Below are 25,217 nucleotides of genomic sequence, written 5' to 3'. Positions count from 1 at the left end.
ATGCCAGGTACCAAAGACCAAAAAATGTGAAATCAGTTCTTTTAAAAGGAAACAAGTCCCCCTGGGGAGACGGTAGTGGGGTACAAATAAAGATTTATTATTTATTATTGTAACAATCCATAATGAGCCTATAGTTTATTTCAGTGTGTTTCTATCTACATGGTATCCTCTTGCCTTCTCTAATCTCTCGTTTCCCATCCAGGAAAGCACAGTTTATCTCTCCAGATTTCTATGAGGACAAAGTGGGACTCACCTTTTTTTGGAAACCCAGTCAACATTTCCATGTTTGTTGCAGGAAAAACAAGAGTCCATGACACCTTTTTTGTATTATAATTTTATAACATTTCAAACAGAGTACAAGGAAAGTACTGACTACAGGCACAGCAAAAATGGTAAATATTCAAAAATAGAAAAAGCCAAAAAGGGAACAAGGTCAACTTCCAACAGATTCATTCTGGAGGCCTTATAAAAGCCTTGAGAAATGTTTTCTCTAGGAATCTCTATAGTTAATGCCCACAATAATCTGACCATAGAGCCACACTGAAGGATCTAAAGATTCCTAGAGAGACTATATTAATCAAATCTGTGAATAATCAATCTGAACAAATGAAACCATCAAATCTGGAGTTTTCATTCATACCTGATCCAATGCTGTTTGGATGTAAAACCAAAACATCATAGACAAATCCGGCCTACATCCATCCTACAGAAATGGTGTGTGTGTGTGTGTCAAGAGCAACTTGAAAAACTGCAAATTGCTTCGGGTGTAAGAGAATTGGCCATCTGCAAGGACGTTGTCTAGGGAAAGCCCAGATGTTTGTTGTTTTACCATCCTGTGGGAGGCTTTTCTCATGCCCCCACATGGGGAGCTGGAGCTGACAAAGGGAGCTCACTCGCTCTCCCTGGATTCGAACTGCCGAGCTGTCTGTCAGCAGTCCTGCTGGCACAAGGGTTTAACCAATTGCTCCACCGGTGGCTCCTATTACAGGAATGGTGAAAGGGGACTAGAATGGCTGCCCACTTAGTACTGAATTATGGAATTATTAGCTAAAAGTTGGTTTGAGTCTTTTATTCCCTCTTTGCTGTTGTTGTTATTGTTTCTGCCTTTCCAAATGGGAGGGGAAATCTTTGGCCGATACCTGAAAATTGCTTCATCATTTGGACATTGCTCTCCATCCTTAGGGAGAGAGCTCCAGTTGGGCCTTTTCTTCCACATGAAAGAGGGGGAGGAGGGTCTCTCCTGAGAAAGAGGCTGGAGGGTATTTAAAGATCAGGGCTGCTGAGTCTGCATCGTAAAAGGCCACCTGGCCCCCTTCATAGTTCAGAGTCACTCTGACCCTCTTGGGCTCCTCGCTCAGAGTTAGATATGGAAATGTATGGTTGTTGGAGGAGAACATGTACCCATTCTTCCACTTTCCCATTTGCCAGATCCCAGCCTCAGGGCCACAGGGAATGAAGTCCTTTCTCTCCACAGACTTTCTGGCAACTCCCACAAACCATTCTTCCCCATTCTCCACAAGGACTTCCCAAAAATGCCTGCCTCCTGTGAACCCCTCCTGGCCCAGCACATAAGGACAATAATTGAATCTCTCAGGATTGTCAGGAAGATCCTGCATTTCCTCTTCCAACCTCACACATCTGTGATCTTCAGAGAGGATGAGCCGAGAATGGGCTGTGTCTGGATCCAGAGTCACATGTGCTGTTGGTGGTGGAAGGAGATCGGGGATGGAGAAAGAAAGAAAGAAAGAAAGAAAGAAAGAAAGAAAGAAAGAAAGAAAGAAAGAAAGAAAGAAAGAAAGAAAGAAGACAGATGTGAATTACTGGAGGGTTCAGCTTCCAGCTAACTTTAAAAACTGTGGCATAGACACCAAACACTGGGAATCTCTGGCCCTTGAGCAGATAATATCTTGCTGGCTTGAGAACCCCAGGGGTTATTGCCAGCTGTTGGACACTCACTGAGTCACTTTAAATCCACTCAAAACCATCCCCAATTCTTTGTCTCCCGCTTGGACCGCCTCCTCTCTCCTGATTGGCCGAAAGGCCGAAGCGGCGCTGGCTTTCTGATTGGCCAAAGCACCCACGCCTCCTTTCCAACTGATGACGACAGCCAATCAGCGTGGAGCCGCGGGAAATTCAAAGCTGACTGCCCTGATTTTTGGCTATATAATGTATTGTGAAATATTGTGTGGTACCCTGTTTCCCCTAAAATAAGACATCCCCAGAAAATAAGACCTAGTAGAGGTTTTGTTGAATTGCTAAATATAAGGCATCCCCTGAAAGTAAGACCTAGCAAAGTTTTTGTTTGAAAGCATGCCCAATGAACAGAACACCAAAGCATGCAGGATCGGTAAATGTATGTACCATAGAGTGTTGTACATGGAAATATTGGTAGTAACAAGAAATTATTGATAGGATTCACAGTTTGTCTGGTTATGCGGGTTTGTGATGACAACTATTGTATAGTATACAGTTCAACAATAAATGTGAATTCTTCTTCATGGAAAAATAAGACATCCCCTGAAAATAAGACCTAGTGTATCTTTGGGAGCAAAAATTAACATAAGACACTGTCTTATTTTCGGGGAAACACGGTATGTCTGCTTGACGAATTATTGCGGTTTGATATCCTTTCCAGCTGAATCGTAATTAAACGACTCAGTGGCATTTCTTCAGCTCTGGTGAGATTTATTTGGGAATCGCAAGGGAAATTCTGATTGGGAAAGGCTCTCTTTTTCTCGTCAGGGTATCAGACCCTTTTCCTTTTGGCGGGTCTGTGGGCTCTCTCTCCTTTCAGGTGAGACCCTCCAAATTCTAGCTCGACATCATCAAGAGGAAGGCGTGTCAAGTCAACCCTGACCAGGACCACCTTCCGCCTACAGACCCACTGCCAAAACTTGGAAAGCAATCCTACTTAGCCAAAAGGAATTGCCTAAGGAAGGAAAGTATTGCAAGGTCCCATGATTCCACAGCTTTGATCCATGACAGTTAAAGTGGTGTCAAATTATATTGCTTCTGCAGTGTAGATATAACCTGAGAGAAAGGGAGAGGCGTTTTTGAAAAACTAATTTGTTTTGTTTTGTTTTGCCTGGCTCTGCTGGATTTTATGGTAGTGTGGTTAAGGCTGGGGAAAAGATTCAGAAACTCTCCTCAAAAGACAAATAAATTGAGCAAAATCAAGCCTGAATAGTAATGAGAATAAGATCAGGAATCTGGGAGACCAGAGTTGGAATCCTGCCTCCATAACGGAAAGCCCCTGGGTGGCCTTGGGCAAGTCCCACTCTCTCAGCCTCAGAAGGAAAGCCATGGCCAACCCCACTGGAACAAAATCTCTTTGGTTTACCTTTTTGCTGCTGGAGTCCAGATTCCAGAGTGTCTAAAGAGAAGAAGGAAAGAGAGAGACTTAGCAGGACATGTTGACTCTCAGAAATTCAAGAGGAAATAACACAGGATGGCAGAGATACTTCACCCAAGAGATGTAATGTAATTTCACCCACATTGAGTTCTGACTCGTTTGGGAAGAATGGCATCAGAAAACCAGTGTGCATCATTGCATTGACAGGTAATCTACAGATGTGCATGGACTTCATTAGATACATTATGTGCTGCAATGTGTGATGCACTGTCTCCATGGTGGGATATCATTGGAAGCTTTTGCGGTGTAGACAATAAGCCTGTAAAGTGACTGCGCAGAAGAGGCCACTCTTCTTTAGTTCATACTGGAAGGACAGAAAGGATGGTTTGCGAGGAAGCCTCCTCTGCCTCTTTCCTCCCTAAGTATATCTCAATGCATGAGCCTCTTTGAGGAGAGAGGGTGGGTTAAAAATAAACATTGTTGTTGTTGTTGTTGTTGTTGTTGTTGTTAAGAGAGCTATATAGAAATGCGAGCCACCTCTCAGACTGCGGTGAAGGCCAGTTGATTTGATCAGTCAATGATTGATTAAAATGTTCTTTCTAGAAAATCAAAGTCCTCCAGTGTGACTGAACTGTCACCTTCTACCACAGGTTGACCATAAAGTCATGCTGGAGGGCCTAGGGATGCCTCACAGAACACTTCTCCAGAAATCTCTAGGTCCTCTATTATGAATGTATGGCCCATGTCTGGTGGACATTAACTAGAGATCCTCACAGGATGGTCTAGAGCAGGGGTCCCCAAACTAAGGCCCAGGGGCCGGATGCAGCCCTCCAAGGTAATTTACCTGGCCCCCACCCTCAGTTTTATAATATAATATTTTATATCAGTTTTAATAATATAATATATTGTATATACATATAATATTGATAATAATTTTATGTTATACAATATAATACTAATAGTAATACCATATAATAATATTAATTATATGTTATATATTACATATTATATAATACTATAGTGGTATAGTTCAATATAGTAATATATAATGCTAATATTGTGTTATGCTAATAATATAATATATTGTATGTAAATACAGCTGCTCTGAGTTCCCTTCGGGGTGAGAAGGGTGGAATATAAATGCAGTAAATAAATAATTAATTTTAGACTTAGGCTCGGCCAAAGTCTGACATGACTTGAAGACACACAACAACAACAACAACAACAACAATCCTAATTAACTTGACTATCTCATTGGCCAGTAGCAGGCCCACACTTTCCATTGAAATTCTAATAGGTTTATGTTGGTTAAAATTGTTTTCATTTTTAAATATTGTATTGTTCTTTCGTTGTTGTTGTTGTTGCACTACAAATAAGACATGTGCAGTATGCATAGGAATTTGTTTGTATTTTTTTTTCAAATGATAATTCGGCCCCTCAACAGTCTGAAAGATTGTGGACCGGCCCTCTGCTTAAAAAGTTTGGGGACTCCTGGTCTAGAGATTCCTACAGAGATGTTCTCTCAGATTTTTTATTAGCTTTTTATTTACAGTTTTTTTTTAATGGAGATGGTATTGAGGCGGGGGGGGTTAAGGAACCCCAGGAAATACCATATATGGGCAGAGATGGCGACAGCTAGCGACCCGGGTGCATAAACTCACAGAAACATGTGACTTCTGGGAAATCATGTGTTTCTGAAGAAATGAAAGCTAAAGATAAACAAACAGCGCATGCGTACGCAGGCGCTGTTTGTAATTTGTGAGCACGGCACAAAAAGGGTGCAGCCGGCCTGCTGGTCAGCACTGATTGGGCAGCGTCACAACTCTAAGCCAATGAATTTGCTTGTGGGCGGGCATAACCCGAACCCTGTAGTGTGTATAAATGTTCACTCAGCATGCCACTGGTCGGTTCCCCTGGAGAAGCACTTACTTTGTGCTAGGGGGACCCCTAGTGGCCATTAGCGAAATAAAACTGCTTTCTGGGAAATTCCTTCAGTTGTCCGTCTTCAAATTCCTCCACTGCGCCAACAAGAACCGTAGCACGAAGGTTCCGCTACATTTTCTGGTGACCCCGACGTGATTTTTTCCTATAAGACGGGCCAGGAGATTTGGAGACGGATCCCGTTGGCGGGACGGCCTCAACTCAGCGGTGGGGGCCTGAGGCAACTACCGTGAGACGAGAAGGGGCCCCTGAATACTACACGACCGGCTGCGGTGCTTGCCTCTGATGCCAACGCCGACTGACGGTGAGAGCTGCAACATCAGCGAGGTTCCACAGAAACCGGCTAGGAGGAAAAGGATCCAGGGGAAAAAAGCCCAGGGGCGAAGGTTGGTCCGACGTCTACAGAAATCTGGCAAGTATAGGGGTTTGCATGAGATATTAAGGGAACGCCAGCGCTGGGAGGGACAAAAAAAGTTCCCAGGGAGGTAGAAAGGGGTTCTGTCTTGTGTTTCCTGACGCATGCCGTGAGTGGCCGGGTGCCCAGGCCAGGACAGTCCCCTCTATTAGGCAGGATGGGAGGGAAAAATTCAAAGAGCTCCACTCCCTTACAATGCATCTTAGATAATTTTGGCTCTTTTGCTAGCAGAGCCGTAGCAGGGAATCCAAGGGACCTAAGAGATTATAGACTGAGAAATTTGTGTCAGGGAGAATGGCCAGATTTTGGTTTAGGTTGGCAAGTAGAAGGAACGTGGGATCTGAAACTGATCCGAACAGTGGAAGAATATTGTGCTGTGAATCATCCGAACCAGTGGGTCTATATTGCTACGTGGGAACGGGTAGTTAGAGAAGATCCAGGTTGGGTTCGACAGTGCAGGAATGGCAAATGTATGGTGGTGAAGAAGGAGGGGAAAAAGAAGGAAGTTTTCCAATCCAATGAGGAGGACTACCCAGATTTACAGTTGAGTGTACAGGCTAGACAACAGGAATTATTGCCGCCACCCTTGCCACCGCCCCCCCCCCACCCCAGGGAACAGCCCCCACACTAGGAACGAGACCCCCACCCTACTCTTCGGAGTCAACCGAAGCGGCCAAGAAACACTATCCTAGCCTAGAAAAATATCAGGAGGAAACAAAGGAAAAGAAGAAGTCACAACGGATGCCCAGTGATGCTTCTCCGGCACAAACTCGGAGACATGGAGCTCCGGTGTGGTCTGGTGATTCACCGACCGGACCGGCCCTCCAGATGCCCTTGAGAACGGTGCCTGTGATAAACAACAGGAATGAGATAGTTCAAGCATACCAGGTAGTGCCTTTCAGTAGTAGTGACATTTTGAATTGGAAAAATAATACTCCACCTTATAGTGAAGAACCCCAAGCTATGGCTAGGCTATTGGAAGGGATTATGGCAACCCATAATCCCACCTGGCAAGATTGCAGACAATTGTTGAATATGTTGTTCACATCAGAGGAGAGAAGAGCAGTGTTGAATAATGGGGTAGCCATAGCCCAGGTTGGTGCCCCACAAGATGGTGATGCAGCCGAGTGGGGAGCACAGAGGTTTCCTGTGGAAATAGATCCCCAATGGGACACCGCAGAAGAAGGACATTTGCAGAGACTGAAAGGATTCCAGCGTATATTGGTAGAAGCGGTAAAGAGGGGCCCGCCGCGACCCGTCAACATTGTAAAAATTCAGGGAGTGGTACAGGAAAAATCTGAGTCACCAACAGCCTTTTTGGAAAGGCTGGAGGCAGCATATAGAAAGTATAGCCCGTATAATTTGGAGGATGAAAACGGTAGGAGGGCGATTCAACAGTCTTTTATCAGTCAAGCGGCTCCTGACATCCGGAGAAAGATTCAAAAGCAACCAGGATTTCTAGGAAAGACTATGAATGAATTGTTGGCACTCGCAGATCAAGTTTATATGGCGAGGGACCAGGTAGAAGAAGAGAAGAAGGACAGGAAGAAGAAGCAGGAATACCAAGCATTAGTTACCATGATGGAACAAAGTGCAAGTGGACAGAGAGGAAGAGGAGGATATGCCAGAGGGGGACAAGGAGGAAGAAGGGGGCCCCCTCGGAGGTTAGGTCGAGACCAATGTGCTAAATGTAAGAAGTTTGGACACTGGAAAGGTGAATGCCCAGAAGGAAGAGAAGGAAGTCAGGAAGGACCGAGAGAAAGAGGAAGGCCTGAGAGAGGAAGAAACCCAGGAAGGGGAAGAGGACGTGGGAACTACGTACCTTTTCCTGCAAGAGAGGTGATAGCTGCAGCAGCTGTGATGGAAGAAGAATGGGAAGATATGGATGGAGGAGAGGAATGAGGAAGCCAGGCTCTTGTTTTGTTGGACCCCGGGGAGCCGATGGTCACACTTGAAATCGGGGACCAACAATTGGACTTTTTAGTGGACACAGGTGCCGAAAAATCAGTAGTAAATACAAAAATTAGTCCACCAACTCGGGAAACTACGAAAGTAATAGGGGTGTCTGGGAAGACCCAGAAGTGCCCCTTCCTTAAGGAACGCACCTGCAATCTGGCCGGACATCAGGTCAAGCATAAGATGTTATATCTCCCAGACTGCCCAGTCCCTTTATTGGGAAGGGACATTTTATCAAAATTACAAGCACAACTCCAGTTCATGAAGAATGGACAAGTGGAGCTATCATTTCCCATGGAAGAGGAATGGAGACTGTTTCAAGTTAGGATTTTTACTGAAGAAATACAATGGCCATGGCATGAGACTCCTTTAGTGTGGGCAGAAGATAATCCTCCAGGATTAGCTAAATATGTTCCACCGGTGGTGGTGGAAGTGAAAAGAGGAATGGGGCCCATATGCAAGCCACAGTATCCCGTCAGTCGAGAGGCAGTGCAGGGGATCAGAAAGCATCTAGAGCGACTTCTGCAGCATGGGATATTGGTACCATGCAGTTCCCCATGGAACACGCCCCTGCTCCCAGTCAAGAAACCAGGAGGACAAGGAGAATATCGCCCAGTCCAAGATTTGCGGGCTGTAAATCAAGTCACCGTTCCCCTAACCCCGGTAGTGCCAAATCCATACATCATGATGAGTCTAGTACCAGCATTTGCCAAATGGTTTACTGTATTGGATTTAAAGGATGCATTCTTTTGCATTCGATTGGCCCCTGTATCCCAACCGATCTTTGCTTTCCAGTGGGAATCTCAGCAGTCAGGGCAAAGGACCCAGTATGTTTGGACACGCCTTCCTCAGGGGTTCCGGGACAGCCCGACCATTTTTGGTCAAGCCCTGGCCAAAGACTTACAGGATTTTGTAATACCTAAGGAAGAGGGAATTTGGCTTCAATATGCAGATGACCTGCTTATCGCTTGCCGGACACTAGGGGGCTGTAAAGAGCATACTTTGAGATTTCTCAAGACATTGGAAGAAAAGGGTTACAAAGTGTCAAAGAAAAAGGCCCAGTTGTGCTGTCCCACGGTGAAATATTTGGGGTTCCATCTGACCGAAGGAAAGAAGATGTTAGGAGCTGAAAGAAAGGAAGTTGTTTGTGCCATCCCCACTCCCAGTACCCGGCGACAGGTGCGGGAATTTTTGGGATCAGCAGGATATTGTAGACAGTGGATCCCCAACTACGCCGTGTTGGCTAAGCCACTGTACCAGGCTACGAGAGGTGGAAGAGAAGATCCATTTGAGTGGACAGAAGAATGTCAACAGGCATTTAAGGCATTAAAAGAAGCATTGATGTCATCTCCAGCATTAGGACTGCCCGATTTGGAAAAACCATTCACTCTGTTCGCTGCAGAGCGGGAAGGAACAGCGGTTGGAGTATTGACCCAACCACTAGGTTCATGGCAAAGGCCGATTGCCTACTTGTCAAAGCAATTGGACACAGTGGCTCGTGGATTGCCACCTTGCCTGAGGGCTGTGGCAGCATCAGTAGATTTAATCAAAGAAGCGAATAAATTGACCCTAGGACAGCCACTGACAGTTAAGGTGCCCCATAGCGTTAAGGCACTGTTAGACATTAAGGGACCGCGCTGGCTCACAAGTGAGAGGTTAATGAAATATGAGGGATTGTTGTGTGACAACCCACTGGTGACCCTGGAGACTTGCTCCACTCTGAATCCGGCCACCTTGCTCCCAACTCCAGGAGACACCACGATCCATCAGTGTGCCCAGGTGATGGATGAGGTATTCTCCAGTCGACCGGATTTGAAGGATGTGCCACTAACTAAGGTGGACGACACTCTGTTCACAGATGGAAGCTCCTTTATGGAAAATAATCAAAGACACTCAGGTTATGCGGTTGTTCGGTGGGGGGGAGAGACGCTGGAAGCAGAGTCACTGCCCCCGGGGACTTCTGCCCAGAAGGCCGAATTGATTGCCCTGACCCGAGCGTTGGAATTGTCAAGCGGAAAGCGGGTTAACGTCTACACAGACTCAAAATATGCCTTCACCACCCTCCACGCACATGGAGCACTGTACAAGGAGCGCGGGCTCCTCACGTCTGGAGGAAAGTGCGTGAAACATGCTGGAGAGATTGTGGATCTCCTGGAGGCGGTTTGGAAGCCAAGGCAGGTGGCTGTGATGCATTGTAAAGGGCACCAACGTGGAGACGATCCCGTAGTGCAAGGAAATAGGCAGGCTGATCTGGCAGCCAAAGAGGCAGCTAGGCTGCCCTATATTGAACATCAGGTAATGGCCCTACAGGTAGAATTAACTGAACATAACATTACATATACACCAGAGGAAGAAAAATGGGCCTTAAAGGAGAAGGGTCAGTGGTCAGGAGAACTCATAGTGATGCCAGACGCCCGTGTCTACGTCCCTAAGGACTTGGCATGGCACTTAGTCCAACACATGCACCAAAACACACATTTAGGAAAAATGGCATTGGCAAATCTGCTAGGACGACAGTTGTATATCGATGGATTACATAGCCTAACGGCAGCAGCAGCCCGAAGATGCTGGACATGTATCAAAAATAACCCCAGAGAAGGACCCCTCAAGCCACCAGGAGTCCAACATGTGGGTGGGGTACCCTTTGAAGCTTTAGTCACTGACTTTACAGAAATGCCCCCATACAAAGGATACAAATATTTACTGGTGTTCGTGGACACATACACAGGATGGGTGGAAGCTTACCCTACAAGAACTGAGAAGGCTGTAGAGGTGTCAAGAGCTCTAATGAAAGATGTTATTCCCAGATTTGGCATACCCTTAGAAATTGGATCAGATAATGGCCCCGCATATATTCAACAGGCTGTGCAAGGATTATGTAGAATTTTGGGCATAAAATGGAAGTTACATTGTGCATATAGACCCCAATCTTCTGGAAAAGTGGAAAGAATGAATAGGACATTAAAGGCTCAGCTTGGGAAACTTTGCCAAGAGACAGGATTGCCGTGGACGGTGGTTTTGCCCATGGCATTATTAGGAATCAGATGTACACCACACAAACGGACAGGACTCTCCCCTTTTGAAAGACTCTATGGACGACCCCCTTTGAACTTGAAGGGAGCCTTAGAGACAGGAGCTGAGCAGCACCTCATAGGAGAGAAACAGACATTGGCCCAGGTTCAGGCTTTGGGCAGACAAATGCAGCAGTTAGAAAAATACATTTCTGAATTGAACCCACCATTCCCTACCACACCTCTACATTGTTTTTCACCAGGTGACGAGGTTCTGGTCAAGGATTGGAAGATTGAGCCATTGGGACCCAAGTGGCGAGGACCCTATGTTGTGCTCCTGTCTACCCCCACTGCAGTGAAGGTGAAGGAGATTAAGCCGTGGATACATTACACCCGTGTAAAACTAGCACCTGAGGAGTGGCGGACGGAGCGAGTTCCTGGTGAGGACCTGAGACTCAGGATCATCCGGCAACTCCCTAAGGGGTCAACAAGGCCATGAAGCTGATCCCTTCGGGTGCAACGGAGCGTCGGTGGTCAAGTATGTCGCAGCATGGCCCAACAAAGGCGCTCTCCGGGAGATGGTGGCTAGACATTTTGAGAGGAAAAAGTGGGAGACAAGCTATGAGGAGGGGAGGAAAGCGCACTGTGTTTGGTATATTATTTGTGCTGAGTTTTATTCTCTCTTTTGGAAAAAGAGCACATGGGAATTGGATAAAAGAACATGCCAATTATATGTTTGAGCAGCACGGGAAAGAGGTAGCATTAATATATGAACACCCCCTCACCGTAGGAGATTTTTCATTTCTTCCCGATTTAATTGATGAACCACAGATTGTGTTGGAGGGATTGTCCAAGGCTCAGGAGGGTCCACCTACCGTGTTTTCTAGCATACCGCAAAGGATAAATAAAACTCGGTTTCGACGGTTTAGATACCATACCTCCACCAGGGGTTTGTGCTTCTGTTGTGGAGGATCGGGAATATGGAATTCTGAGTGGAAACACTGGGGAACTAGGCAGGCGTTCTTTTCCCGATTAGGCAATTATTCCCATTGTCGAGACCGGTTCTATCTACATGGACGATTTAATACATCTTATGTCTCACGATTAAATCTAACCGCAACCGAGTGGGCTAGCATGTATCCAGATTATCCCACATTTAGTGTGAATGATTCTATTGAGGGCCTAAAATCTTATATGAACATACTGCAACAATTAACCCAACTGAGCCTAGGTAAAAGCCTCTGTCCGTTATGGCAAATTAGGGATCCAAATCTATGGTTTTTCTTTGATAAATGGGCCACAAATTATCACCCCGGCAACTACCAGTGTGTCGGTGTGGGTTATTTGACATTCCCAGTTCAGGTCTTACACAAAGGGCATCAGCGCCTGAAACGGGACATTGTGCAAACAGGCCCTCTAGGACCAGAATGCTCGGATGAGGTCATTATCAACAAGGCCCTGTCAGGTTCAGAAGCCTCCCGTGTAGGAGGAGGCCTGATCACAGGCTTGTTGACACTGGGTGCTTACCCAGGGATTGTAGCTCAAGCAAACCGTAGAAGTGTTCTAGGCCTGACTTGCCGCCTTGAAAAGTCCATAAATGCCACTGGTAAAATTTTCCGGGAAATCCAGTCTGAAGTAGAAGAAATCAGCCAGATGGCCCTACAGCATAAGTTGGCCCTTGACTACCTACTGGCGGCCAGGGGGGGGTTATGCGCCATGGTTAGAGGACGTTGTGTAGTGAAATTTCATAACTTGAATAATACTATTGAAGATGACATCGAGTCATTACAAAAGTTAATTTACAATAATGTCCAGGAGATAGAAGGTTGGTCTCCCTTCTCCTGGGTGACTAGCTGGTTACCCTCAATAGAATGGTTGAAGAACATATTGTTGGTAGGGATTTTAGGATTGTTCATTGTTCTCATAGTTATGTGTTGCACTCCAATAATGATGCAAATGTGTACTAGGTGTGTCACACAATCTTTACCTGAAAAAAAGATAGCCATACTCCAAGCCAAGCGGGATTGGATGGAACCATAATGCTTTGCTTCAGCTTTTGTACATGCGCTTCGCAAAAAGAAAATGGGGGAGTGAGGCGGGGGGGGGTTAAGGAACCCCAGGAAATACCATATATGGGCAGAGATGGCGACAGCTAGCGACCCGGGTGCATAAACTCACAGAAACATGTGACTTCTGGGAAATCATGTGTTTCTGAAGAAATGAAAGCTAAAGATAAACAAACAGCGCATGCGTACGCAGGCGCTGTTTGTAATTTGTGAGCACGGCACAAAAAGGGTGCAGCCGGCCTGCTGGTCAGCACTGATTGGGCAGCGTCACAACTCTAAGCCAATGAATTTGCTTGTGGGCGGGCATAACCCGAACCCTGTAGTGTGTATAAATGTTCACTCAGCATGCCACTGGTCGGTTCCCCTGGAGAAGCACTTACTTTGTGCTAGGGGGACCCCTAGTGGCCATTAGCGAAATAAAACTGCTTTCTGGGAAATTCCTTCAGTTGTCCGTCTTCAAATTCCTCCACTGCGCCAACAAGAACCGTAGCACGAAGGTTCCGCTACAGTATGACCCAACCCATGCAAATGCGGGACACTGACTATAAGGAAACTACAGTCACCTTTGGGTCAACATCTAGATCAAACTCTGTTCTCATTACTCTGTTTTTTGCTCCTCAATTGCAGGTTTCACTTTTGCACATTTAATTATCATGAAGTTGATTAATTTATTCTCTTGAGGAATCTCTAGGTCCTGCAGCACAATTCCATGCTCAACTTTCAGTGGATGATAACTCCAGAGTTGTGCTGAAGAACCTAGAGTTTCTTAGAGAGGACACTTCTCTCGACATTTTATAGGTTTTCCAAGCAGATTCTATTGGAAGTTGACCATAGAGTCATGCTGCAAGGCCTAGATTGCTAGAGAGGTGTTATCACAAATTATAAAATAACTTCTTGTTTTTTATTTGCAGTCTTTACACATGCACAGGGGCTCTGGAGTCCTAACCCCAGTGAATGTGAAGGGATAACTAGTCCATTTTGACTGATCTGATATGGCCAGAATCAAACAGAGGAAGCAGAGATATAGTGTTAGGTAGTCCTATGTTTAATAGTATCTCTTAAGCAACCAGAAAGTACATTTATCTGGCAACTACTAATACCTATGGGTGAGAGTCTATTTAATATAGTATCCATGAGGCAAATCAAGGACAGAAGTGTGAAAAATGTTGACTAAGGCAGGGTCATTCAAAATAGTGACCCATGAACTGGTGTTGGTCTGTAAGTCATTGGTTGCAAATGCTCCAAAACAAAAATGAAACCAAAAACAAACGGCATTGAAGTCAAGGGGTACAATCATAGTACTATTCTGCTGCGCACATTAGAAAAGAATATTGCTGGCTCACCAGACCGGATGGCCTGAAAAGCACTGGACTCATGTTCCAAATAAGCTAATGTAATGTGCTCTAAATTGGGCCAGATTCAAGATGCTTGCCATGATATTTACCCTTCAACGGCTTGGGATTTTGAAGGTGCAGCTATTTCTATATTTTATCTTATTTACTGTATTTATATACTGCTTTTCTCACCCCTGGGGAGACTCAAAGCAGTTTACAACATAATGGCAAAATTCAGTGCCTAACATATATGTAAACCAAATCAAACATCTAAACAAAAAACATATAACTATGCGTTAAAATTGATAAAAGCATTAAACATAAGATATAAACAACATTTAGACATTAAAAACATAGAATTAAAACACCTAATATAAACACACCTAATTAAAATCACATTAAAATGACGGGCTGTGGCGCAGGCTGGTGAGCAGCCAGCTGCAGCCAGCTGCAACAAATCACTCTGACCAAGAGGTCATGAGTTCGAGGTCAGCTCGGAGCCTGCGTTTGTCTTTGTCTTTGTTCTATGTTAAGGCATTGAATGATTGCCTTATATGTGTAATGTGATCCGCCCTGAGTCCCTTTCGGGGTGAGAAGGGCGGAATATAAATACTGTAAATAATAATAATAATAATAATAATAATAATAATAATAATAATCCAAAATTGTCGACTGGGACCACTCCAATTGTCATATATATGCCTCTTTGAGGATTAGGCTCACATTAGCCTTGCTTTGGGACAAGATTTTTTTTTCCATGTCAGGAGCGATTTAAGAAACTGCAAGTCGCTTCTGGTGTGAGAGAATTGGCCATCTGCAAAAACATTGCTCAGGTTATGCCCAGATGTTTGATGTTTTGCCATCCTGTGGGAGGCTGCTCTCATGTCCTTGCATGGAAAGCTGGAGCTGACAGATGGGAGCTTACCTCGCTCTCCAAATTTGAACCACCGACCTTTTAGTCAGCTGTCCTGCCAGCACAAGGGTTGAACCCATTGCACTACATAGGGCTCCTTGGGACAAGATAAGATGTGTCAATTTCTTAAAGGACGTAACGGAGCCACTCCAAAATATTTATTCATACACATGGTTTGAAATCGGTTTAACCTTCTTGGCCTGTTTTTTGTTTTATCGGCCTCTTTAAATGTATTTTTAGTCTATCTGAGGCTTTTCCTTTCCCCTTTCAGAACAAGGTTGCACCTCACTGAAAATCCTTGCAGACATTCTCTGTTACCTCTGAATTGCTTCATGACACCCTTCAGAAATGGGTTTATGTCACAAAAGTCCCAGATCTTCCATTTCAGAGCAGGAGGAAACACTACAGGAGGCTCAAATTTCTCCTTATTCTCACACCTGGAAAAGAAAGAAAACTATCACAGGACTGGACACCACTTTCACTGCATTGGCTAAATGCTATGCAACCATGGGAGTTGTTCTCGTATAACAGGCATCCTTAAACTGCTGCACTCCAGCTGTTTGGGTCTCCAACTCCCAGGATACATGACATTGAACAAGCTGACTAGGGTTTCAGGGAGTTGGAGGCCCAAACAGTTGGAGGGATGCTTTCTTATAGTTTAAGAATGCCTGTCTTATAAGGTATTTCCCTTCCAAAGAGTGCTGGTAGCTCACCAAACTCCCAGGATTCCAGAGCATTGTGCCATGGCATTTCAGTGATGTTGAATTGCATTCATTTTATGGTGTTGATGCACTCATGGTTTCATAGAGTTGGAGGGGGCTTCAAAGGCCATCAAGCCCAACACCACTTCTGCATCCCAACAAATGTCGGTTCCTCAAATGTGCTGCTGCTTTTGAGACTCTGGGACCCTATCTACACAGCAATGTAACTTTGCACAGCAGGCAGATTCACCTGGGCCATCCAAATGAATGATTATCCAGCGTTAACAAATACAGTAGAGCAGGAGTCCTCAAACTTTTAAAGTGGAGGGCCAGTTCATGGTCCCTCAGATTGTTGAGGGGCCGAATTATCATTTGGGGAAAAACAAAAACAAATTCCTATGTACACTGCACATGTCTTATTTGTAGTGCAAAAAATCCCCCAACAACATTTATTTATTTATTTGCTACATGTATACTCCACCCTCTCTCACCCCGAAGGGGACTCAGAGCGGCTTACAAGTTGTATGTACATACAATATATTATATTATTAGCATAGCACAATATTAGCATTATATATTACTATATTGCACTATACCATATTATTATTAGTAATATTACATTTAATATATAATATATAATTAATATTATTATATTATACAATATCATTACATTGTATTATTATTGGCCGCCCTGAGTCCCCTACTGGGTGAGGGAAGAAATACTGTAATAAATAAATAAATAAGTACTATATTCTATTACATTATAATATTATTATCGATATTATATGTATACACAATATATTATATTATTACCATAGCACAATATTAGTAAATGAATGAACAATACAATATTTAAAAATAAAAACAATTTTAACCAACATAAACCTATCAGGATTTCAATGGGAAGTGTGGGCCTTCTTCTGCCCAATGAGATAGTCAAGTTAAGTAGGATTGTTGTTGTTGTGTGCCTTCAAGTCATTTCAGACTTTGGGCGAGCCTAAGTCTAAAACTGAGGACGGGGGCCAGGTAAATGACCTTGGAGGGCCGCATCCGGCCCCCGGGCCTTAGTTTGGGGATCCCTGCAGTAGTGTCTCGCTTGTCCAACTTAAATGGGCTGGCAGAACATTTCCTTCAAATATAAAGAAATGGACATGCTTAAAATTTTATATAATGTGATTTTATTTTGCAATGGTATCTGTTTTATATGAATTGTTGTTTTGGAGATTGTTTTATATGAATTGTTGTTTTTACATTGTTTTTAGGCATTGAATTTTTGTCTATTTATTGTAAGCCGCTTTGAGTCCCCTCGGGGAGAAAGGCGGGGTAAAAGTGATGCAAATAAATAAATAAAAATGTCGGATAATAAGGAGGGATTAGGGGAAAGCGTTATGATTTTACAAGTTAAGCACCAAAACATCATTTTTTACAACAAATCGACAGAAAAACGAGTTCAATACATGGTAATGTTATGTCATAATTACTGTATTTATGAATTTAGCACCAAAACATTGCAATGTATTGAAAACATTGACTACAAAAACATTGACTACTAAAATAATTGACTACAGATAAAGATAGAATTGCATAATTTATTTATTATTTATTTATTTACAACATTTATACCCCGCCCTTCTCACCCGAGGCGACTCAGGGCGGCTTACAAAAATTGGCAAAATTTAATGTCTAAAATGCAATCATAAAAACAAAACAATATAAACAGATCCATTAATAACATTGTTAAAATACATTATAAAAACCTTAAAAACGTATATATAATTAATTCCATTCGTCCGAGATCCTCATGCTTCATCCTTAAATCAGGCCATGTCAACTTTGTCTGTTGTCATCAAAAGCTTGGACACATAAAATGAAGTTACAGTAACAAAGTTGTCAGAAGTTACATCCGTAAAAAGTTCAGTCCTGTGAAGAGTTTAAAAAATCTGTCTAGAGAAATAGCTGTTGATCCGGGCGGGAGGCAGACTGCGTTGGATAATACAGAACGTTGGATAAGCGAAGGTTGGATAAGCAAGACTCTACCATACTTGCAAAGATCTGGATCTTACTGGAAAATCCGGATATTTGCAAGTATGGAGGGCATTTGTGATCCCAGGAGGCAGTCCCCATAGCCCTTCTTCAGTGCCAGTTTCTCTTCCCTGCCTCCGTTTAGCCCTAAAAAATTATAGGAAAAGTCTTGGTACAGAAGGATGAGTCTTGCCTTAGATCCCTGGGGCTTGAAAATGATGCCATGGAGGTTGGGAGAGAGGAGGGTGATGATGGACATGCCCACCCTTACCGATCATGAATCATGAACCAATATGGGTGGGTATCTGGCCACATACACACCACCAGCCAGCAGGGGATTTTGCCCCTTGTCTGTCTCTCAATTGCAAGTGGCATTGGGATTTTAGATGGTGATCCCTCTTCATTTTGGGCAGTGAGGGAGGGCCCTGAGACAGGACAGTCATTTGCTTCATATGCACATCTGGTTTTTTGTTATATCCTGAATAGATTACTGCAATGTGCTCAATGTGGGGTTGCCTTTGAAGACTATTCAGAAGCTTCAAATGGTCCAATGGGCAGCAGCCAGATTGCTCACCAGAGCGGCGTACAGGGAGTACACAACCCCCGTTACGGCAGCTCCACTACCAGTCTGCTACCAAGCACAATACAAAGTGCTGACTTTAGCCTATAAAGCCCTAAAGCAGGGGCCCTCAAACTTTTTAAGTGGAGGGCTGATTCACAGTCCCTCAGACTGTTAGGGGGCCGGACTAGGGTGAAATAGTCCAAAATTAAGATTGTTGTTGTTGTGTGCCTTCAGGTCATTTCAGACTTAAGTCAACCCGAAGTCTAAAGTTTAGGACAGAGGCCAGGTCAATGACCTTGGAGGGCCATATCCAGCCCATGGGCCTTAGTCTGGGGACCCCTGATCTAGACGATCTTCTAAGACCTTAGGTAAGCAAAGAGACCTCCAAAGACCATCTAGATGGTTTCATAAGACCATAGGTAAGGAAAGGGACTCTCAAAGGCCATCTAAATGATCTCATCAGGCCACCAGAAGACCATAGATAAGGAAAGGGGCCCTCAAAGACCATCTAGATGGTTTCATAAGATCATAGAGAAGGAAAGGGCCCCCCAAAGGCCATTTAGACAATCTCATAAAACCATAGGTAAGGAAAGGGACCTTCAAAGGCCATCTAGACAGTCTCATATGACCATAGGTAAGGAATGTGATCTCCAAAAGCCATCTAGATGGTCTCATAAGGCCGTAGCTAAGCAAAGAGACCTTCAAAGATCATCTAGACGATCTCATAAGACCATAGGTAAGCAAAAAGACCTCCAAAGACCAGGTAGACTTAGGTCAACCCTAAGTCTAAATTTTAGGACAGGGGCCAGGTAAATGACCTCAGAGGGCCGCATCAGCCCCCGAGCTTTAGTTTGGGGATCTCTGCCCTAAAAGGTTCCAGCCCATCTTCCCTGTCCAAAGTATCTCCCGATATAACCCACTTTGGAAGTTAAGATCATCAGGGGAGGCCTTGCTCTCGATCCCACCACCTTCGCAAGCGCGATTGGTGGGGACAGGAGGAAGGATCTTCTCAGTGGTGGCCCCTCATCTATGGAACTCTCTCCCCAATGAAATCAGGTCAGCCCACTCCCTCCAGTCTTTCAGGAAAAGGCTTAAGACATGGCTGTGGGGCCAAGCATCCAACCAGTAAACAGTGCAATAATGATAACAGATTAATGTGATTGACAACTGGACAGGCCTTGAACTATGATTTGGACTGCATGATTTTAACTGATGTTTTAATAATTAATGTTTCATTGTATGGTTTTTAATTGTATTTGTTTATATTTATATATTGTATTGGCATCGAATTGCTGCCTGCTGTAAGTTCCCTTCCGGGTGAGAAGGGAGAGATACAAATACAGTAGAGTCTCACTTATCCAAGCCTCGCTTATCCAAGTTTCTGGATTATCCAAGCCATTTTTGTAGTCAATGTTTTCAATATACAGTAGAGTCTCACTTATCCAACACCCACTTATCCAACATTCTGGATTATCCAACACATTTTTGTAGTCAATGTTTTCATTACATCATGATATTTTGGTGCTAAATTCGTAAATACAGTAATTACAACATAACATTGCTGCGTATTGAACTACTTTTTTTGTCAAATTTGTTGTATAACATGATGTTTATGTGCTTAATTTGTAAAATCATAACCTAATTTGATGTTTAATAGGCTTTTCCTTAATGCCTCCTTATTATCCAACATATTCGCTTATCCAACATTCTGCCGGCCCGTTTATGTTGGATAAGTGAGAGTCTACTGTATTGTGATATTTTGTTGCTAAATTCGTAAATACAGTAATTACAACATAACATTACTGTGTATTCAACTGCTTTTTCTGTCAAATTTGTTGTAAAACATGATGTTTTGGCGCTTAATTTGTAAAGTCATAACCTAATTTGATGTTTAATAGGCTTTTCCTTAATCTCTCCTTATTATCCAAGATATTTGCTTATCCAAGCTTCTGCCGGCCCGTTTAGCTTGGATAAGTGAGACTCTACTGTATGTGAAATAAATAAATAAATAAACTTACCTCTGCATGAAGTGCTTGATATCCTGTAAATGAAAGAGAGACAAAGCTCAGCAGAGGCAATTGCATGGAGACCATGCCCATATGTCTGAAAAAAATTCCAACTAATTGAAATAGTTTAAGGAAGTCGAGGACAATGAAACAATCCTCCCGCCACAAACTATATGTAAAGGTAAAGGTTTTCCCCTGACATTAAGTCCAGTCGGGTCCGACTCTGTGGGTTGGTGCTCATCACCATTTCTAAGCCAAAGAGCCAGCGTTGTCCATAGACTCCTCCAAGGTCATGTGGCCAGCATGACTGCATGGAGCGCCATTACCTTCCTGCCACAGCGGTACCTATTGATCTACTCACATTTGCATGTTTTCAAACTGCTGGGTTGGCAGAAGCTGGGGCTAACAATGGTGCTCACTCCCTTCCTAGATTCGAACTGCCAACCTCTTGTCCGCAAGTTCAGCAGCTCAGTGCTTTAACACGCTGTGCCACCAGGGGAACAACCTATAGAGATGGGCAAATCCATCTACACTGCCATATAATCAGGGCTGTAGTCAAGGGGGGGGGGAGGTTTAAATAGAAAATTGATTATTATTTTTTTGCCTGCAGCCCTGCAAAGTGCAGTGTATAGTCATTTAATGCAGTTCAATGCAGTTAAATTACATTATACATTATGAGTCTACACTGACTATATAAAACAGATTCAAACTACATTAAAATGGCAGTGTAGATAGGGCTCATGTAATCAATGGCATTATTTTACAAACAGCTTTTTGGCTCAGCCACCAAAACACTGTTCAAATACAAAGCTTCAAGTTCTAGGATATTAGAAAACTTGGATGCTTTAAGTTCACACACATCAGAATTGCATGATATAGGCATCATTTGTGCGGTGTGAAGTCCTAGGCTGTGGTTAGTTCCAGTTTCCCCCAATATCCTGGTGCCAAATGGCAATCAGGAGCAGACGTCAATGGAGGCATATTATTACACAAACTCCTTATTGCACTATAGTTGCATTATTATTGAGAGCAGAAAACTACTGGGTTGAGCACCTTCAATATCACATGTGTTTTGAATTGAACATTTGGGCCAATCAATGGTCCTGTGACTGTAAAGAAAACCTCATTTTCCTCCCCTAAAATGGAAAATAAAAGTAAAATGCCTGCTTGGGACTAGCAAGGGGAAGTGGGAAGAGGCAGAGGCAGTGACACGGCAACTTTCCACACCCTGTCGTCGTTACTGACAGCATGTCCATACAGAAGTAGAAGGAACCCATCACACTTGAGACAGTCTAAATGCTAAAGTCATTCGGAATAATATTGTGTATGCTGAACCACCGAAAAGCTGAGGTATCACCGTCTCAGCCACCCATGGGGACAATTTTGTCCTTACCTGGAGGAGTTCACTTGCTGGCTGCTGATTCTTCTCCTCTATCTCTTGGATGAGTTTCGAGAGAGAGGAGAGTTCTTCGGAGAGTCTGGCCAGATGTTCCTCCCATTTTGCAGAAATCTCCTTCTCTACCTTCTCCATTTGGTCCAGCAGGTTCCTCTCTTGTTCTTCTAGAAATTGATGCAGGTGCATGAATGTAGCCACAGTCTTTTCCTTCGCTCTTTGGGTTTTCACCTAGAATAAAGGAAAGGAGAAACAGGAGTGAAAGGGAAGAAGAAACTGTCTTTGGACTGAATTATCTGCATTCCCTTGACAAAGGACTTGTGTGTCTTCACACAGAAAACGTCAATATCTAATTGTGAGAGAGTTTTGTGAAGACTTACAAGGGCCGAACACATGATGGGCTTGCGTCAAAATATTTTCTATAGGTTCTTAGGTCTTTTCCAGTGAAATATATTTTGATAAAATAATTACTGTGCTGCATATCCTTTTTATCCAGATATGGCTGTAATAGTGTCCTACGTACAAGCAAATCTTGACTTTCCCGCACTGCTTCTACTTTGTAGGACAGAATTGTCTTTTTCTCCTTCTGCAGAGTTTCCAGCAACTTCAAAATCTGACCCTGAAGAGAAAAACAAAATCCTTGATTACTTCTTTAGTTCAGCTTTTGGAATGGTTTGAGGTAAGGTTTTAGAGATCATGCCAGTGACCTCACTAATTTATTTACTCATTTTACAGGGGAAATCTCTATTTGCAGCCCTCTCTTCTTTTGTTAATATTCCTCCACAATTGTCTATATCCATAGAGAGCCCCTCCAGGCAAAATAAAAAGTGGGTTGCTGTGAGGTTTTTTTGGGCTGTATGGCCATGTTCCAGTAGCATTTTCTCCTGACGTTTCACCTGCCTCTATGGCAGGCATCATTAGAGGTTCCAAATAAACTCTAGGAGGGGTATGTGTTCAGCCTCCTACTTTCCTCTCCACTATTGTAGTTCCAGGATTCACCCTCTGCTCTGCTCTGTATCCAACGTCTGGCTGAAAGCAAGGAGGCTAGATTAGAGCTTTCTTATGCCAAAAACTTAGGTAACAAGTCCACCATTTCATCTGGACCTGGGAAAATACAATCTTACAGTTACAAGAGATCCTAAGAGCTATCTAGTCCAACACCATTCTGCCATACACAATCAAAGCAGTCCCAAGAGATGGCCAATCAACCTTTGCAAAAACGGGAGCTTCACAACACTCTAAGGCAGAAGTCAGTTCTTTTTTTCCTAATGTTTACATAGATTTCCTGTAGTTTGAATCTGTTGCTGAATGTCTTAAAGTTTATATAAACTGTATGATTAATGCAGTTTGACCACACTTGAACTGCCATGACTAGATACTTTGGAATTCTGTGATTTGTAGTTTGGTTATGCAACAACACTCTTTGGAAGAGAAGACTTTTGTAAAACAATAAATATAGTTCCATAATATTGAGTCATGACAGCGAAAGTGGTATCAAAATTAATTAATTCTACTATCTAAATGTATCCTATCTCTGAAAATCTCATGGTCTAGGGCAGTGACTCTCAACCTGTGGGTCTCCAGGTGTTTTGGCCTACAACTCCCAGAAATCCCAGCCAGTTTACCAGCGGTTAGGATTTCTGGGAGTTGAAGGCCAAAACATCTGAGGACCCACAGGATGAGAAACACTGGTCTAGGGAAATATTGAATTTCCAGTCTGCTCCCTGTACCTTGTACTCTTTCAACGCCTCATCCAGAGGGATCACTTTGTCGTTCTCATGTTCTTTCGACCTGTCGCACACCACACAGATGGGGACTTCGTGGTGCTTGCAAAAGAGTTTCAGGGGCTCCTGGTGCCTCTGGCAGACTCTCCCCTTCTCTTCTGCCTTCTGGCTCCCCAATTTCATGGCTATCTCCACCAGGGTCGCCAGCTGCCTATTTGGCCCGATGTCCCATTTCCGCACTTTCTTCCTGCATTGTGGGCAGGAGGCCTCTTTCTCCTCCCACCATTGATCCAGACAGGATTGGCAGAAATTGTGCCCACAAGAGGTGGTCACAGGCTCCTTGAAATACTCCAAGCAGATGGGACAGGTGAGTTCCTTGCAGAGCTCCTTGACAGGGTCTCCAGAGGCCATGGCTGCCAATGCTGCTCAACTGCTAAGACCACACAAAGCTAATAGCCTTGCTTTCGTTTCTCGGACTTTCTCTTCCTGGAAAGCAGCTGATAACTCCGCCTCTGCCCAACTTCTGCAACCTTTGAGCTCTCCACATATCTCAGCCTTCAGGAACCTAGACATGAGATCCTTCCTTTATTCTGCCTTCCAGGGCACTATGCAATTTGTTCTCTAAGCATATAATTCACTTGCTCAAAAAAGAAAAAGAGCTTCCTTGGCTCCCGGTTTATTTCCAGGCACAATTCAAAGTGATGGTTACAACGGGCCCCTAACTACCACAACTCAGTGCTATGGAGTCATGGCAACTGTTTGGTGAGGCATGAGCCCTCTGACAGAGAAGGAAAAACACTGGAAAACTACAACTCCTGGGATTCAGTAGCGAGAAGTCCGTGAGAATGCGATTTCCTGCTTCTTAGCAGGGGGTTGGACTAGATGGCCCATGAGGTCTCTTCCAACTCTACTATTCTATGATTTTATGATTCTAGAAGGCCTTACATTTATTATTTAAACTGTTATGTTTATTCATATCATGATCTGATCACTATGCTCGGGGGTATTGGGATAATGATACAAAAGGTTTTCTAGGGTAGTTCCTCTCTCATTCAGACTCAGACCCCCCCCCCCCCCGGCAAATCAAAATCCCAGCCCCACCCCCTGAATCAAAATCCTGGCTATGGGCCTGGTTACAGTTAAAGTGCTGCAAACAGCATTCATTCTACTACACCGTGATGTAAATGGACCCTTGGTTGTAGCAGAGAGAGGAAGCAGGGAGATCCTGGTGGGAGCGGAGGCATGGGCAGATGGGCGAACCCATCAATCTCATGAGGTTCCCTTATGCAAGGAAGATTCAGAGGTGGTTTTGCTCATTCCTGGCACGGAAATGTGATCTGCAGCATCTGGGATTCATTGATGGTCTCCCATGCAAGTCCTAACCTGGGCACATCTAAGATCAGTGAATATTTGGTCCTTTAGGATAGCAACCTCTTGTTTATGAGTTAATCCTATTTGGAATGAACTTTGCCTCAGATGCTACAACAGATCCCATGAAGAATACAGATGGTTTCCTCGTGTGTTCCACTTAAACCTGATTGTGTAAATAAGACTCAGGGTGCATCCATATGCAGAATGTATGCAGTTTGACACCACTTTAACTGCTCTGGACCAAGCATGAGAGCTATAGCACCCTTTGGCAGAGAAGGTTAAAACCTAATGCTACACCTCACATAATTTGATAGCACTGAGCCATGGAATTTAAAGTGATGTCAAAAGCCATTAGTTCTACAGTCTAGGTCAGCGATTCTCAAAGTGTACTCCTCAGGGCTCCACGAACCATATTGATGGGCTCCGTGCTTGCTCCCTCTTCTTCCCCTC

At 43.8% G+C, this 25,217-nt stretch overlaps 2 protein-coding genes across 3 annotated transcripts; one reads left to right on the top strand and one right to left on the bottom strand.

The window, feature by feature from the left end:
* Positions 1-1,078: 1,078 nt before the first annotated feature.
* LOC100564048 (zinc finger protein RFP) lies at positions 1,079-24,057 on the bottom strand. Of its 2 annotated transcripts, XM_016991894.2 has the most exons (7): positions 23,403-24,045; positions 22,196-22,291; positions 21,673-21,903; positions 20,292-20,314; positions 15,307-15,425; positions 3,341-3,373; positions 1,079-1,699 (listed from the first exon to the last, which is right to left on the bottom strand). In XM_016991894.2, the coding sequence occupies exons 1-7, from the start codon at positions 23,805-23,807 to the stop codon at positions 1,179-1,181; spliced, it is 1,428 nt and encodes a 475-aa protein (XP_016847383.2). In that variant the 5' UTR covers positions 23,808-24,045; the 3' UTR covers positions 1,079-1,178. The 2 variants fall into 2 exon arrangements, with proteins under 2 accessions (XP_016847383.2, XP_016847385.2); XM_016991896.2 differs by lacking the exon at positions 22,196-22,291 and having other exon boundaries at positions 23,403-24,057.
* On the top strand, positions 7,645-13,181 carry LOC134297051 (uncharacterized). Its single transcript, XM_062973582.1, has one exon. It carries the CDS (start codon positions 7,650-7,652, stop codon positions 11,172-11,174), a length of 3,525 nt encoding a protein of 1,174 aa, XP_062829652.1. The 5' UTR covers positions 7,645-7,649; the 3' UTR covers positions 11,175-13,181.
* Positions 24,058-25,217: the final 1,160 nt, after the last annotated feature.

The sequence above is a fragment of the Anolis carolinensis genome, chromosome 2, assembly GCF_035594765.1.
Source record: "Anolis carolinensis isolate JA03-04 chromosome 2, rAnoCar3.1.pri, whole genome shotgun sequence".
In the NCBI taxonomy this organism is placed as follows: domain Eukaryota; kingdom Metazoa; phylum Chordata; class Lepidosauria; order Squamata; family Dactyloidae; genus Anolis; species Anolis carolinensis.
Note: the sequence above shows the minus strand (reverse complement) of the source record. Positions and strands in the feature narration are given on the sequence as shown.

What these genes read in the sequence shown, in the direction of transcription:
- LOC134297051 (XM_062973582.1), top strand. Translation starts at nt 7,650, where the DNA reads ATGGTCACACTTGAAATCGGGGACCAACAATTGGACTTTTTAGTGGAC.
- LOC100564048 (XM_016991894.2), bottom strand. Translation starts at nt 23,807, where the DNA reads ATGGCCTCTGGAGACCCTGTCAAGGAGCTCTGCAAGGAACTCACCTGT. An exon ending in CAGCAAGTGAACTCCTCCAG is followed by an intron (nt 20,315 to 21,672) that starts GTAAGGACAAAA and finishes TTTCATTTACAG; the next exon opens with GATATCAAGCACTTCATGCA. An exon ending in TGTCATGAAGCAATTCAGAG is followed by an intron (nt 3,374 to 15,306) that starts GTAACAGAGAAT and finishes TCTTCTCTTTAG; the next exon opens with ACACTCTGGAATCTGGACTC.